Source organism: Lupinus angustifolius, unplaced genomic scaffold (assembly GCF_001865875.1).
Source record: "Lupinus angustifolius cultivar Tanjil unplaced genomic scaffold, LupAngTanjil_v1.0 Scaffold_134_32, whole genome shotgun sequence".
Classification (NCBI taxonomy): domain Eukaryota; kingdom Viridiplantae; phylum Streptophyta; class Magnoliopsida; order Fabales; family Fabaceae; genus Lupinus; species Lupinus angustifolius.
Window position 1 is genome coordinate 1 of NW_017725419.1, and position 17,087 is coordinate 17,087.

At 30.6% G+C, this 17,087-nt stretch overlaps 1 protein-coding gene across 1 annotated transcript; it reads left to right on the plus strand.

The window, feature by feature from the left end:
* Positions 1 to 11,679: 11,679 nt before the first annotated feature.
* On the plus strand, positions 11,680 to 15,752 carry LOC109340085 (E3 ubiquitin-protein ligase ATL59-like). The gene is made up of 3 exons (XM_019577657.1): positions 11,680 to 12,169; positions 12,852 to 12,949; positions 14,911 to 15,752. Exons 1-3 carry the CDS (start codon positions 12,011 to 12,013, stop codon positions 15,335 to 15,337), a joined length of 684 nt encoding a protein of 227 aa, XP_019433202.1. The 5' UTR covers positions 11,680 to 12,010; the 3' UTR covers positions 15,338 to 15,752.
* The last annotated feature ends 1,335 nt before the right edge of the window (positions 15,753 to 17,087 follow it).

A 17,087-nucleotide genomic window follows, 5' to 3' on the forward strand; every position in this document is an offset into this window, starting at 1 on the left:
TCACACTTTCAACAAATAAATGCTTATACAAACACATTTATAATTGTTAATATTCTACATATACACTCAAAAATCAATGTTAATATTGCACCTATATGAATGGGAAATATAATGTTTCAATACATGATTTATTGATATTATAAAGTATATGTATATTATATTTGCATTATGCATAAACAAAGAAGCGACTCGTGCAAGTGCACGGGTACAATGCTAGTTTGAAATTAAAACTGTCCTTTAAGGACATATGACTTTCCAAACAAAAAACTTTGACAAGTATAAGGTTTTTTGTAGAAGTCAGTTGAGATGTTTGGACTATGTAATTGTTTTAATAAGCAAATTTTGTTAAATGTAAATGCTAGGATTATATATTTTTTTCTTCCGCTTTTCTCTTCTCCTATTTATGTATTTCCCTACCTAATCATAATCACGTATACATATTTTTAAAACAAGTTTTTTGTTGCCTATTAATTGCAAATGATCAATTAATAATACACCAAACAATCCATGAAAAGATAGTAGATTGAATATGCTAATGTTATTTTGCTTTCTTATTTATTTATGTCGATGTTTAGTTTAAGATTCATGCAAGATTCAAGTGATTAATAAGTGAGGGATTAAACATATTCTTAAAACAAGATTGTTGTTGTATATTAATTGCATTTTGTAAATGGTCAATTAATAATAAATCAAACAATCCATGGAAAGATAGTACATTGAACAAACTCATGTTATTTTGCTATCTTATTTATTGATGTTGATATATGTTAAGTTTAATATCCATGCAAGATTCAAGTGATTAACGAATGAGATATTATCGATAAAGTTGGGATGTAGTTCTTAGTGTATTATGAGATGTAGGACTTGAATGATTTTTTTTATATGAGAAAGGAAATTAATTTTTGTTGTTGGCTTTGGACAAAGTGGTGAAAATAAGATACCAATAATGAAAGAATGATTGCACTTACTATTTGTGAAGTTTTATAGTTTTCATGTATATTTAGTTGTTTATGGTTTAGTAAGAATATTGAAATGGTTTACAAGATCGCATTTCTTCTTCTTCCATTCAATCTCATGTGAGCAAAAAGTTAGTGTAACAATGTTACTACAAAGATATGTTGCTAAGGTAAAAGACAAATAATTGTGTATCTATACTGAAAATAGAGGTTCAATGAATGATGTCTCTATGCACAAGGATATCGTCAAAATAATTACACAGGTTTTATAGTAAGCAGCATCTTGATCTAAAGTTTAGAGGGGGCAACACTATTTAATTACAATTTATAATTAAAATTATTGTGTAACAATAATATATAAAGATATATATATATATATATTAATTCTAAATAATAAAATTAATTAACAACTAAATATGTTAAAGTGAAGCTCTTTGTTCTTTTAAAGACTTATATTCACCACTCATTGAATTAGAGGTAAAAGATTATGATATTTTCTTTTCTATATAAATCACAATGTTGTCTATAAGAAATCATCTTACATCTTATTATGTAATCTTGTTTTGATTATGGTCATTGTTGAAAATGATCTTTTGATAGTAGTTGTAGAAATCGGAATAGTTAAGATAAAACAAATAACTCGATCAAATAAGTGTTATACATTCACCTTCCTGTTTTTATAAAACTACACTTATTTTAGAGATGGATGAGATGTTCTTCAAGTCGAATGACCGACGACATCAAAATAAAATATTGAAGTTGATATCTCAAACTAATTTTCTCTTGCTTATTGAAATCCATAGAATAAAATTTGTACACAAAAATAAATATATTGTAAATATTAAAAGTTTTATAGACATTGTTAGAATTCAAGCTAGTGTTGAGAGGGCAAAGTAAATATTTTATTGAAGAGGAAAAAATATATGCACTTACGATGTACGGATGTTGTACACAATTGGTTCATCATCCATCATTTATTTTATCATAGTCTCATCAAAAAATAATATAAATAATGAATGATGTATTAGCTATGTATAAATTTTTATACTAGCAGTACATAAATATTACACTCTTTAATAAATTAGTTAAAAGAAATATTGTAAACAAAAATTAAAAAATTCAGGGGGCAGCTGCCCCCACCTGCTCTTGAGATGATCTGTTTATGATAGTAAGCTCCTTTGAAAAAAGGCTATAAAGAAAAGTCATTCTAAGCCAATGCAATCTAAAAAAATTCAAAAAGGCTATGTGTGACACTATGCTACAAGGAAAATTGATCGAGGAATAGAAAAGAAAGTCTTAATATATTTTTATTGTTATGCTAAAATTTTCAAAATGCATGATTAACTTGCACTATATATTATGTTAGTGACTTTACGCGAAATAAATACTTCTTTTTTCTAACAAAATGAGTTAACCCTTCATAACATTTTTATTAACAATTCACATCAACAATAAAATACAAAGAAATAATCATCTTTTATGAGATAACCTTTCATAATATTTTTATTAACATATTAAGCAGTTATTTTTTAATTAATTTTTTGCAAAATACATTACCACCCATACGAATGCATAGGTATCCTACTAGTTGTAATACAAAAACATAATCTTACAACTTATAATATCAATCTAAAAATACATTCATTATAACTTTATAAGCTTTCTTGCTAATAGGATTGATTATTATTAGTACACATATGACGTAATAGATATTTTTTTTATGTTTTCCTTAAGTTTAATCACTTTATTAAAGTAAAATATTCATAATATAAAGTATGTCTCTTTCTTTTAACATAAGTCTTTGTCTCTAAGTTGATCTATATTGGTTGCTCACAATATATTTGATAAAATGCTCAAACCAATAGAATATATGTATATTGAAAGGTTTTGTATATGTAAATTGGTGTAAGGATGTAATTGTATACCAATAGTACGTAAAGTTGAAATAAAGTGATTTTAAGTATTCAATTGTCTCTTATAGCAGTTATGCTTTGTCTCAAAAATCACAATGATGAATAAGTCACTAATTTGGAACTTCACATAAGTAATGTGCACATGAAATTTACACAAACAACATGCATGAACTTTATACATCTATTTGCATAAAAAGCTCATTGGTCTTAAAATACAACATGATAAACACAACCTATTAATCTTAAAATACAATACATGTTAGGGTTAAACTTCTGCAATTTTCATATGTATTTATAGGGTGAAGATTCATATTATTCTTTGCAATAAGGGTAGAGGATTTAGGGTTTGCAAAGGAAATTTTAGGATTGAGGTTATTGGAGAGGAAATTGAGCATTAAGGGTGAAGATTCATATTATTCTTTGCATTAAGGGTAGAGGATTTTGGGATTTAGGGTTTGCAAAGGAAATTTTAGGATTGAGGTTATTGGAGATGAAATTGAGCATTAAGGGTGAAGATTCATATTATTCTTTGCATTAAGGGTAGACGATTTTGGGATTTAGGGTTTGCAAAGGAAATTTTAGGATTGAGGTTATTGGACATGAAATTGAGCAAATCGATGAGTTTAAAATAGTGTAAGAATGATTTTATAACTTAAGATTTAAGTATGACATGGTGTCTTAGTGGAAGTGGATGGTTGTGGAGGCGTCCTGCTGGAGAGAAGATGAAAGAAACACTAATATGGTGCGCATGGACTGAAATGAATGTTTTAAAAACCCGGTGAAAAAGGAAGGAAGAATGCTTATATTCTTTCTCTAAAGTGCATCATTTTACTTGTATATTCGAATAATCCACGTTAGAAAATAAATATTAACGGTGAAGATTCATATTATTCTTTGCATTAAGGGTAGAGGATTTTGGGATTTAGGTTTGCAAAGTAAATTTTATGATTGAGATTATTGGAGATGAAATTGAACAAATCGATGAGTTTATAATAATGTACAAATGATTTTATAACTTAAGATTTAAGTATGTCATGGTGTCTTGGTGGAAGTGGATGGTCGTGGAGGCGTCTTGCTAGAGAGAAGATGACAGAAAAACTAATATAGTGCGCATGGACTGAAATGAATGTTTTAAAAACCCGGTGAAAAGGAAGGAAAAATGCATATATTCTTTTTCTAAAGTAAAATCATTTTACTTGTATATTCGAAAAATCCACGTCAGAAAATAAATAAATGTCATGTGGAAAGTTAACATGACATGTCAACAAGTTTGTTAAGAATGACACAGACAAATAGATATAGGACTAGCATGGGTTAAAGAGAAAAACTTTGGGGGACTAAATTGATAAATAATTTTTTTAGGAATTAAAATGGTCACAATGGACAGCCATCATAAACTAAATGCATGTTCTAAGAAATCATGAAATGTCTTGTCCCCCACTAAGTGTCTTTGGGGCAATGAAAAGGCATAACTAGAAAGGTCATGCAATCAGAAATGAAAACCACGTTTATTCTTGGAAATCTAATACACGCAATCGTGTGTACCACTTAAGCACTTTAGGTTATGCTTGGCTCTATAGAAAAGGAGATGAAAGAAAAGGAGTGGAAAGAAAATGAGCGGAAAATACTATTTTCCATCATTTGGTTCAAACATAAAATAGGAGGGAAAGAAAAAATATACATGGGCCCACCAAAAAACTTTTTCCCCTACTTTGGATAGAAAATGGGTAAAGGAAAGAAATCTATAGAAAATTACAAATTTATCCTTACAACGTGAATGAATTGAAAGAACTATATTCTAGGTGAAAATAAACATAATGTAGTGAATTTCTTTGTTTATATTCATTTATATGTGATATTAATTTACTTAATTTTAATTTCATTACCTATGAGTTCACAAACAAATAGTAATTGTACATACTCAATAAAAATATAGTGAAAAAGTCATAATTTCTTAAAATTATATATAAACTGACAAATAATAAATAAATTATAAATACAAAATGCAAATGTGCGAAAGTGAAATGATTAAAAATATAAAAGTAGTTATCAAATACGAGTTATAATTTCTTTAGATACTTTAGTGAGAAGAAATATAAGATATTAATGATTTTCATTGAATTTTATAAACAAAAATGATTGTATTGAACTTTATAATTTACATTGTTAGCTAAAAAATATTAATTAATATTATCACAAAAAAACTATTTATGTAATTTGAAATAACGAAATTTAGTTTTTAAATACTAGACATGCTACATAATTTTTTTATATAAAACTAATTAGGGCATTTATGTCATTGTATATACATTATATTTTTTTTCCTCTTACTTTTCTTTCATTTTCAATCATACCAAACAATAAAATTATTATCTCATTTTCTACTATTTTTCTTTCCTTCTACTTTCTTTCCTCCCACTTTCTCTCCTAAACCAAATGTAGTGTAGTGTCCATTGTGCCACCATCAAATGATGATAAAAAACCATCCAAGTACCCCACCAATGATTTTTTCTCTACATGCTGCTTAATCAAAATAAACATAGTAGAACTCGTGATTCACACCCACCATTTCGAAGCTTCCTTGTAGTCTTCATATTCTTTTCATTTTGTCCTTCAAAACATTGTAGGTAATGGTTTTCCCACCATTGTGACTACTAGTGCATCGTTGAAAGGCTTAATTTCGATTGCAAGTTGTTTCAGATCGGAGTGATGAAAATTTTATTGAGTGGCGAATTTATTTAATTACTCTCTTTCGGGTTTTATTTAACTATATCATAAAAGGTCGATATTTTTTTATTAAGTTAACCATACCATTTCTTATGAAATGTTGGTATCAAATAATAAGATAGTAAAGTTAATATTTAACCGTACCACTTCATATGAAGGGTTGGTCTCATAATAAATTGTATCATTTCTTACGAAGAATAAAAGAATAAAGTAATAAATAAATTGTTAGATGTGGAAAATTAAATGACTGAATGTAAATAAACAAAATAAAGAATTAGTAGTTAGTTGCGCAATGTAAATGACAAAAAATAAATTTAGTAGCGGAAAATAAATAACAAAAAGTGAATGATAGCGGTTAAATTTATTAATTCATCACTCTTTTATTGTTAAGTAATAATTCATTGATTAAATTGTATATTTTTTATGTTGTTTCCATTCACCAAGTTACAAATCATGAATTGATTTGCACTTTTGTGAATAGACTTTGTTTTTAACAAGTAAAATTTATTGATAACACTTTACTATGTTACACATGCATCTCTTTCAAGATTTAATTGCAGTAAGTATAGGGTTATGTCAAACCAATGGCGGAAGTTCTCAAGGACAAGTGGGGGCAACTGCCCCCCTGAAATTTACAAAATAAATAGAATAATAATAATATTATTAAAATATGTTTGACCTAAACTTGGGTATTTAAATTAAATCCTAATTTCTAATTTTGGACGGCACATAAGAGGCACACAAAAGCCACACATTATCACTTTTATCATTATTGTATTCAGTATTCACACAACAACACAATATAGAGCCAACATCTCATTATCCTACTTAATATTCATCACTATTCACGCTATAGCACAAGCTGTACAGGAACAGTCCATAACAACAATAATTTGCAGGTGCGTTTTTTCACCAATACTTTCTTTATGTTATATTCTTATTTCCTCAATTGATGATTAATTTTGCAGTATCATTACTCCATATTGGGGTATAATTATTGACATTGTTGATACGTTTAGAATTTTTGTTATGACAAACACAGTGTTTTTTATAGCCACGCTCAGATTCTCTAATAATTTGATTTTCTAATGATTCATTATATGATTAATTTCAGGTTAATGAAATTATCTAAAAATGTACAATGTCTAAGCATAAAAAAATTGATTCTTATTTTAAAAGGAAACCTTTTGATAAAGATAATGAATATGATATAGCTTTGATATCTTTACCCCAACAAAAAATTTCATTTGGTCAAGTAGTTCAACCAGATCAGCAACCTTCAAAGGTTCAAAAGGTATCAATAGGTGAATATGATATTAATTCTTTAGAACGTGATCCTGGAAAATAACCTCAAATTTGGGAGTATCCAGTGAATCAAAGAGATGAAATTCAGAGAACTTATCTAAATTGGGGACCATATCCATGTGATGTTGAAGATTATCCATTAAATAAAGATAAAAATCCAAGACGATTTCAATCCACATGGCTCAAAATGTTTCCTTCATGGTTAGAGTACTCTATAGTGAATGATGCTGCTTATTGTTTACCTTGCTATTTGTTCAGTAATAAACCAAGTGCACAGGCTGGAACTTATGTCTTTACTAGAAAAGGATTTAGAGCGGGGGGAAAAGTCAATGTTGGGAAGAATTGTGCATTTTTTATTCACCTTGGTGGCTCGCCTCACAATAATGCAATAAAAGCTTGTTTTGATTTGTTGAACCAATCTAGGCATATTTGTAATATCTTCAATGTGCAAAGTTCTGATCAAATCAAACAAAATCGGCTACATCTTAAGAGCTCTATCGAACAAATGGCTATTGTTTTGAGGTTTGTAGATAAAAATGGTTGCATACAAGAACGATTTTTTGATATTGTGCATGTCAAGGACACTACATCTATCACTTTTAAAAAACAATATGTGGTGTTCTTTCTCAACATAATCTTGATGTTTCAAACATTCGTGGCCAAGGGTATGAGGGTACAATTAATATGAGAGGGGAATAGAATGGATTACAAGCGTTGTTTCTCAAAGATTGTTCTTATGCTTATTATGTGTGTTGCTTTGCACATAGATTACAACTTGCTTTGGTTGTTGCATCAAGAGAAGTTATAGTTGTCCATGAGTTTTTCTGAAAATTGACTTTTATTGTCAATGTTATGTGTTCCTCTAGTAAGCGTCATGATGAGTTACAAGCTGTCAAATCAGCTGAGTTAGAACATTTGCTAGAGATTGACGAACTTATAACTGGTAAAGGAGAAAATCAGATTGGCACTTTGAAACGGGTTGGAGATACTCGTTGGAGCTCACATTTTTCTTCAATTTGTAGCTTGATAAATATGCATAATGCAACTTGTGTGGTCCTTCTCAAAATTATAGATAACGGATAAAGTTCTCTTAAACGTGTAGATACAGATGTTGCTTATAATATTATGACTTCAATTGAGTTCATATTGATTTTACACATGATGAAAGAGATTATGAGGATCACAGATTGCCTTTGTCAAGCTTTGCAGCTAAAGTCCCAAGATATAGTTAATGTCATGCAGCTAGTTCGTACTACAAAAGAACTGATTCAGAAGTTGAGAGATGGTGGTTGGCAAAGTTTATTGAAAAATGTTACATTATTTTGTGAGCAACATGACATTTATATTCCTGATTTTAATAACGCTTATATAGCATGTGAAGGGCGTGCTCGTCATCAAAAGGATCGCAAAATATTTGAGCATCATTATATTGACAAACAATTACAATAGTTGAATCACAGGTTCAGTGAGTAAACAATGAAGCTTTTAACTCTGAGCACTAGTTTGGATCTTAAGGATGTTTATAAAACATTTAATATTGATAATATATGTATTCTTGTGCAAAAATTTTATCCTATGGATTTCAATGAGCATGAAAAGATTAACTTGAGATATCAACTTCAACATTTTATTCTTGATGCTGTTAGTCATTCAGATTTGAAGAACATCTCAACCATCTCTGAATTAAGTGCAACTTTGACAAAAACAGGGAAGGTGGATGCATATTACTTACTTGATCGAGTTATCCGTCTTATCTTAACTCTTCCGGTTTCTACAGCTACTACAGAAAGATCATTTTCAGCAATGAAGATAATCAAAACAAGATTACGCAGTAAGATGGAAGATGAATTTCTTGTAGACAACATGGTGATTTACATTGAAAAAGAAATAGCTGAAACATTTACATCTCATTCAATCATTGATGAGTTTAAGTCTTTAAAAGAACGAAGAACAATACTTTAAATGAATGTACATTTTTCTTTAACATTTTTAGTTGTTAATTGATGTTATTGATAATTAATATGTTATTTTGAAACTTCGAAATAATTATATATGTTTTTTATATTTTATTATTACTAAATTAATTTTAATCGTAAATTATAATTAAATATTGTTGTCCCCTCTGAATTTTTAATCAAGATCTGCCACTGTGTCAAACCACAAGGAATTACCTAATAGAAATGATCATATAAGCATATTATAGCAAAAATAATGATTAACAACTTTTAATAGTTTTGGTTTATGTTGTTGCATAAAATGACAATGAAATGTAAACTAATATTTACAAAAAATTTAGGGTAAATAAGTTTTGGTTTGAATGATGAAATTATTTCTTAACTTAAATGATTTTTAAAACTTTATGCACGTTATATGTTATACTTTGGTTAATTTCATACACCATGTATAAATCTTTCACCCAATGTCTTGGAATAGTAAAGATGATTTTCAAACCTTGTATAATACACTAAACAATAATTAACTGCCACTCATCGGACTAGGTTGTCACACCCTACTTTAGGTTTCGTTAACATTATTTAGCCTTGAATACAAGTTGCTTAAAATAAATGATGTGATATGACAAGTGAACTAAGGTATATGTTATACTTTTTGGTTCACTTGTCAACACTTTAAGAAGAAGCATGTTTTGGATCTTTAAATCAAATTTTAGGTGATCAAGCTAAAACCGCATTAGGAACTTCTTAAATAATAAAAATTAATTAAAAGTAATAACTTGAATAAGTAGAAATCAGAAGATTATACAAATGAAGTAAATAAATAACATTACATCATAATCCAAATCAATATGTAGGAGCATTATGCATCTATCCAAGGATGAGATGCTTTTGGATCCAAATGAGATTACAAAATCAACTTTTGTATCTCATTTGCCAACTCCCTTCTCCTCTTGAATTCTAAGAAGAACTACAAGAAATTAGGTACCTAAAAGGCTTGGAACCGTGGCCCCAAGTGTTTACAAAATGAGAGAATTTGAGAGAAGAGTTTGTGTGAAGAAGAGAAGTGAAGAATGAATGTATGAATGCATTGAAGTGCCTTCTATTTATTGGCTCCTACACACCACTAGCCTGGGTTTTCACACGCCAAGCTGCTGACCAAACCCTTCAACATGAGTTTGATCACTTGGTCAAGTAGCTTAGTAAGTTGCTTGGGGCTGACTCACCCAAGCTATGGTGGGCTACTTGGACCAACTATGGTGGGCTATCTCTGAAAAGCTGATGGAGACCATGTGAAGTGAGGTCATGCATGAGGTAAGCCTTGCTTGATGGCTAAGTCAACTTGTCCAACTTGTTGGGTGCAAACCGTTAGGCGCCTATGGCACCGCTGAGCTGTTTGCTTGAGCAGGTTGACTTGGCCAAGTTGGTGCTTGATGTTGAGTTGGCTAGGTGCTTGTCCAATCTCACCAGGTGTTTGGTTCCATGATGGGCGGTTATAGTGCCATGCTAAGCTACTCATTGAGCACTTGGCTTGTACCATGCTTATGTCTGACCATGCCAAGTTGGTGGACATGTCACGCTAGGTATGCCTTTGGTCCACGCCAGACTGCTTAGTGAGCAAGTTCATGTTGTTGAGCCATACTTAAGGTTAAGCACCTAGCATTCCATGCTAAGCCTAAGCATTCCATGTGTACATCACTTTGGCCTATGTGGATACATCTTGGCTTGATTTTTCTCTTCTCTTTTTCTTCTCTTTTTTTCTTCTACAAACTTTACATAAAGAAATGAAAAGGATGTGTACAAAAATATATATATCAACTACGAAAAAATTCATCTAAAAAGTGTTGAATTAAGTTGATTTTTTAAAGTTTGTATGAGATAAGTGTCATAAAAATATATAAAAATTAGGTATTTTTGATACTTATTGTACATCTTTCCATGAAACACATACCTCCCCAAAAGAGATTCATCAAGAGACACAAAGGGCTGCCAAATTCCCTTCTTCCTATACAACACCCATGAGATTCTCCATAATCAAGTCTCATTTCACTCTAGAGGTGGTAATTGTTTTTAGTCTCATATTTTAACTTTAAATGATACACAATCATACACATAGTTGGAATTATCTAACATCACATGTGGTCATTTTGCTGGTAGGGGAGGCGGTTCCTTCCTATGAGGAGAGAACACAATTCCTTTCATCCCCTTTAATAATAATTTGTGTTTACATAGAAGCAAACAAACGTAACATAAATATCTATTTTTAATACAAGATATTACCTACTTTTATTGAAAAGAGCACACATTAAGAAAATTATTAATTGCATTGATTTAGATGATATTTGTTATGATTTTTCCTAATATAATATTTCTTAATAAGTGATAAATAATTACATGAATTAAAAAATTAATTAAAAAATATTAAATAAGTCAAACATGAGAAATTATAATCAATCTATTCTTAAGACTTCTTATCCACAATAATAAAATCCATAATTAATTATAGGTAAATCATACTAAATGTAATTATATAAATTATTCATTTTTTTTTTACAAATATTGCACTACATGAAATATGTATTATTAAACTAAGTACCTCTACACAAAAGATGTAATATTTTAAATATGATAAATGTAATTAAGCCAAACTTATACAATTTACTCTTAAATCATTTAATCCTAGAATTAATTACATTCTTAATTAAGAATTTGACCAATCCAATTGACTTTCAACATTTTGATTTTTGATCTTAAAAATGCTGAGTCACCAAATCATAATGAATCCCGTTGAAAATAAATCAAAAAGGACACACTTTATTCTTTTCTTCTTCTAATCCAACTCAAAATGCAGCTTTCTCTTACTCACTCTCACTCTCTTCTCTCACCACCTTAATCACCATGTCTTATATTTCTAGGGTTTTCATTTTCTCACTCACTCTAACATTACAAAATTCCCAATTATTCTCACATTCTTGATACCAACATTCTCCTTCACTTCCCATCCACACCTAAACACAAAAAAACATGGTTCTTTGTTTCCACCTCCCCAAACCCACTTCAATTTCACATTCCTTTTCTCTGATCCATTCTTGAATTTGGGGGTTACGTTTGTAAAAATTGAATTTTTAGGGGTGCTTTTGGAAAAAAATTCTGGACAATGATTTCTTCTGGGGTTAACTTGGTTATGACTGTTATTGGGTTTGTTGTCAGCACCCTGTTCATTGTTTTTGTATGTACAAGGCTTATATGTGCTCGAGTTCACTTGAATGCTTCTAGGAGATCCTTCCCTGTAGCTTCCAGATCCAATCTCAGCATGGTAAAAAATTTGTTTTGTTGTGCTTTAATGTTCATTTTATAAGAAATGAAAAAAAAAATTGTTTTAGTTTTAATGTTTATAGTGTTACTAGTGAGTTTTAGTGTTCATTTTATAGGAAATGAATATATGGTCATTCTAATTTTAATGTTTATAGGATTACTAATGAGTAGTGTGTTTTAATGTTTCATCTAATAAGAAATGAAAAAGGGCGATTTGAATTTTAATGTTTATAGGATTACTAGTGATCAATGAGGAGTGTGAATAAGATGATTTGGAGTGCCAAGAAAAAGAAAAAGTGATTTTTTTGGTTCGGGTTAGAATTATGTTGTTGGTTGTAATGTAAATTATTACACTCTTCAGTTTTTTATGCACTGTTGCACTGAAACTTTAGTGTTTTCCAATTGAATGTGTCATTTTATTTGTATTGGGCATATCAACTATACATTTAATGAGTATAGATGATTTGGAGTGGCTATAGCCTATCCATGAAAAAAATAATCTTTTGGTTTTTTTTTATTCCGCGGCTCAGAATTGTGCTGTTGTCTGTTGGGCTGCTATGTAACTCATTACCGTTTTTAGTTCTTCATGCACTGTGCAGTGAAAATTTGGTGTAGTTCTAACCCATTGAACACGTCAATTTATTTGCCTTTTACTTATAACCTGGAAAATTTCATGCAATCAGATGGAACGGGGTTGCCATGGTCTTGAACGTGCAGCTGTAGCCAAATTTCCAAAAAAGAAGTACAGCGATAAGTTTTTTTCTGATGCTGAAAATACCCAGTAAGCTGATTTCTGTGCTTCTGAATTTTGTTTTCCTAACCTGTCTTCTTTATGCTAATGAAATTAAAAAATATCATTTTCGTATGGTCAGTGACTCGGTGGAAATAGTGAGGTGGGAGTAGTAAAAAAATATTGTAAAATACGGTTGGAGTATTATAATTTTCTTTGCTAAAAACATTATTAGTCTCCCAATCTGAGCTGGTTTTGGGTCTCAACTCTCATCCTAAAATCCTCACCTCCTCCGCTAGTTCAAAACTTCAAATTTTGATCATTTATACATAATCATATTGCGTGCCCGTACCTTAGATTTTCAAAAAATGTGGTATCTCATACTCGTATCTGTACCAGGTACTGGTACTGTAGCATTATTCGGGCAACATAGGCTCTCATGTTCTGGAAAATATGTATCTCATCTGAGAAAGTCTGTAATTATATTTGATTTATGTTGGTACGTCGATTTCTTGCTTTGGTATACTATAAAGTTGAAACCTTGAAATTATAGGCAGAAGTCAATTAAGCATGTGGATACTACATTATATTCTTATGTATGTAAAGAGATCGCTTTGTAGCCTTAAACCAGAGGCATCAATATTTACTATTGGTAAAACTTTTCTTCTGAAGTTGTGAAGATTTGGATAGTACCGTTCTTTACAGAACAATAAGTGTAAAAGAAACATTTGTTTTGGTCATGTACACTAACATCTGGTGAATATTCTTGCACACCATACCTTTTCTTCTAACACACTGCTTTCTGATGAGTGATGACCCACATCCACCATTCTCATTGAGTCAAACAGATATACTTAAAACAAAATCCTATTTTCTATTGATAGATGTGTTTATTCATCTCAGAAAATTGGGAATATTCTTGTCCTTCTCTTGAAAGGTTACACATTTGTTTAGTTGTTGACTATCCTATGTGTAGTGTTTTTCCAGTTGCATGGCATTCTAAAAGGCTTCAGAACTTTAACCTTTTAACTTCCTTAGTTTGTAACTGTGATTAACTTATGGACATCTTGTGGTATTTTTAATCAAAAATCAAAATTCACTGTCTTTGATCTTTTTAATTTTGTACTGTCATTGCTAATGATTTCTATACTTCAAAAGTTCAAATCTCTATTTGGTATTTGGCGGTTTTAGTAAAGATTCTGTTTCTATTTATTTACTTAAACATGGACCAATTTGGTCCATTTCTAAACCACTTTACTTTTACTTGGATGATTATCCCTGTTTGACTTGCAACCAAACATGCTGAAAGTGATCTGTTTTACTTTCCAAGTTGTGACAAACTTGTTCTGTTTGTTGCTAAAGGTAAACAGAAACATTGAAATTTAGAAATTTTAGTGCATGAATAAAGGCTGTCATGTTTGATGAGTTCAGAATGCTTGTAGAGAAATAATTTGTCACTCGGCTAATAAAAGATTAGTGTAACTGAGTGTCTCAATGATGAGCAGTTTCCCTATTCCAGGTGTATTATCACTATCATTTTCCGGGATGCTTATCAGCACAGTCTTTTGAAGTTCTGCTATTTTTTTAATGGGAGCAGGTCTTTAATCACGTCTTCCTTTTGCTGAACTGATAGTGTGGTACTGCTAACTGTCTTAGGAGTTAGGAATAATTCATGTCGGGGGGTATTTTGTCTTTTCTTTTTAGAGGAAAATCTACTTGCCTCTGCTGTAATGACTTTTCTTTGAACAAAATCTTTGAACTCTTTTCAACACACATACCTTCTTTACACAATCTTCCATACCAATGAAAATTATAAGATAAGAGAGGTTACTTTAACTTCAATGACTGAATGGATTTAAGTAGAACTAAAGCAAACGTCATGAGCGATCAGTCACTTTATTTTTGTTATTATGTGCTTTTATCCGTCTCGCTTCTAAATGATCATCAATGAACACTTCTCATTCAGATAATTATTTCCTGGTTACGATTATTCGATTTTGTTGTATGTGCAGATGCTCAGTCTGCCTCTCAGAGTACCAAGGTGAAGATGTACTGCATATCCTCCCCTATTGTGGACACTCATTCCATGTGACTTGCATAGGCATATGGCTGCAGCAGAATTCAACTTGTCCCGTTTGTCGAATATCATTGCGCGAATTTCCTGAGAGAAAGCAACTTATGCAACCCTTATCCAGCTCCGTTTTGCGACCTCATTATAGCATGGAATCATTTGACAGTGATCATTATTACTGTATGATGACTAATAATGGATTATCATCAACAATCCCTGAGAACAATGCGGCAAACACTACAACAGAGGATCATTTCCCACCCGAGGGTGGTCTTGAACCTGCTAGGGACACTATAACCTGTTTAAGTCCAGTTGATCTCATTAAAGACGAAAGGAAGAAACATGTAGAGAGCCCATCAAATTTATAGATTCGGTTCTTCATTGTGGTCCTTCGAAATCACAAATTGAGTAAAGGTCATGTTTCTAAATTGAACTAAAGTGTTTTGGCATGCTGAAAGTTGGTTTTATTGCTTTTCTTTCATTTTGCTGTATATATAGCAGAGAATCTTTTTTTCTCCCCTCATTGGGATGCCCTTTACTGTATTCTCTCCTTTTGTTATTTTCTTGAGCTTCAACACTAGCTAGCATTTGAGATTTATTTTCATTCTCTCTATCTCTCTTCCTTTTACAGTTGTAATTAGTTCTAAGACTAGAATTAGTTTAAGATCAGATGGTGTTTTTCTGGTGTTTCTTTCTCACTCTGACCATTGCATTAATACAGTTCATGAACTGCCATTAATGTATCTTGGTTTTGGCCAAGAAGTATATGATCTCTTTGTAAAACATGGGTAATTCTAGCAAAGTCGGTCCTTGGTGATTATTGTCCTCCTTGTTCCTCTATTTTTGGTATATTAATTATTTTGAATATGCAATAATTATGGTCCTTAGTTTCATGTGAAAGACAAACTATGTATGTTTGCAACATTTTCTGTCCATTTCTCTATTCATATGTACATTCTGATACCTTTTTCATATATTTTCACCACTTCTTTTGTTCCATTTCTCTCTTTTGCCAAACTCTCACATGAAACTTATATACAATCATATAGGTGTGTGCATGTTCATTTAACTTAAAAATTGGGAGCATGCTTTAATCATTCAAAGATTAGTTGTGTGCATGTTGCATGTTTGTGTGTGTATTTGTTTTCCTTTCACAAGATATTTTCGCATGAATAGATATGAGATTAATACAAGCATGTTCTCAAAGTGTTGAGTTCATATTCAAACCTCTCACCTTATAATGTAAAATTTGTTTAAAAGTGCTTGCAGTCTACCTCCACTGTGAACTACTCAGTGGATAGTTTCTCCTTGTGTGATTTGAACCAAGTTTAATGATATAAATATTAAATTCTCGTATAATATTAATCTACATATTTTTCTACACACTTCCAAATTATATAAGCAATTTGGATTTACCTACTTGTATTCACACAACCCAATGACTATCTAAATTAGGATGGATATTAATATGTTCATTAACAGAAAATGTATGATTTATTATGTCTTGTCTGCCCTAAATATGAGTAGGATGAACTTACATATCGTCCTATATCACGTTTTTAAAATTATATATTTTTAACATTGAAGTAAAATTAGAAAAACTTTGGAAAACTTTAAAATATATACCGGCCTGCCCACCAGAAAAGCTCATAGACTAAATGAGCATGATAGGTGGGCAAAACATGTTAATGAACATAACATTCATACAAGGCCTGCCTAAATAATAGCGACCGACGTGGATTCGTGGCTTGATTCGATTACCAACGCTACTCTTGAATATGAAATGTGTCATAAAATTAAGGGTGATAATTGGATTGATTTGAATGAGTTTGGATTCTAATGCATGCATGAAAAGCTATCCATCAATCCATATAAATTCATTACATCATATTTTTAAACTATTCAATTCATCCATATCTAGTGAATTTCAATCTATCTATTCTCTCCATGTATTTATTTTAATGGATTAGATTCATGGATATCCAATTTTTCTTTTTTTTAATTTGAACTCATCATTTTTAAAATTATCATTTAATAAAGCATTTTTTAAAATCAATTTCAAAAAAATAATTTTAAAACTTGTTTTTTTAAAAACACTTTTGAAAAATAATGTTTTTA

Coding starts and splice junctions, on each gene's coding strand:
- LOC109340085 (XM_019577657.1), top strand. CDS start 12,011: ATGATTTCTTCTGGGGTTAACTTGGTTATGACTGTTATTGGGTTTGTT. Junction 12,170..12,851: donor CCAGATCCAATCTCAGCATG/GTAAAAAATTTG, acceptor TCATGCAATCAG/ATGGAACGGGGTTGCCATGG. Junction 12,950..14,910: donor TCTGATGCTGAAAATACCCA/GTAAGCTGATTT, acceptor TTGTATGTGCAG/ATGCTCAGTCTGCCTCTCAG.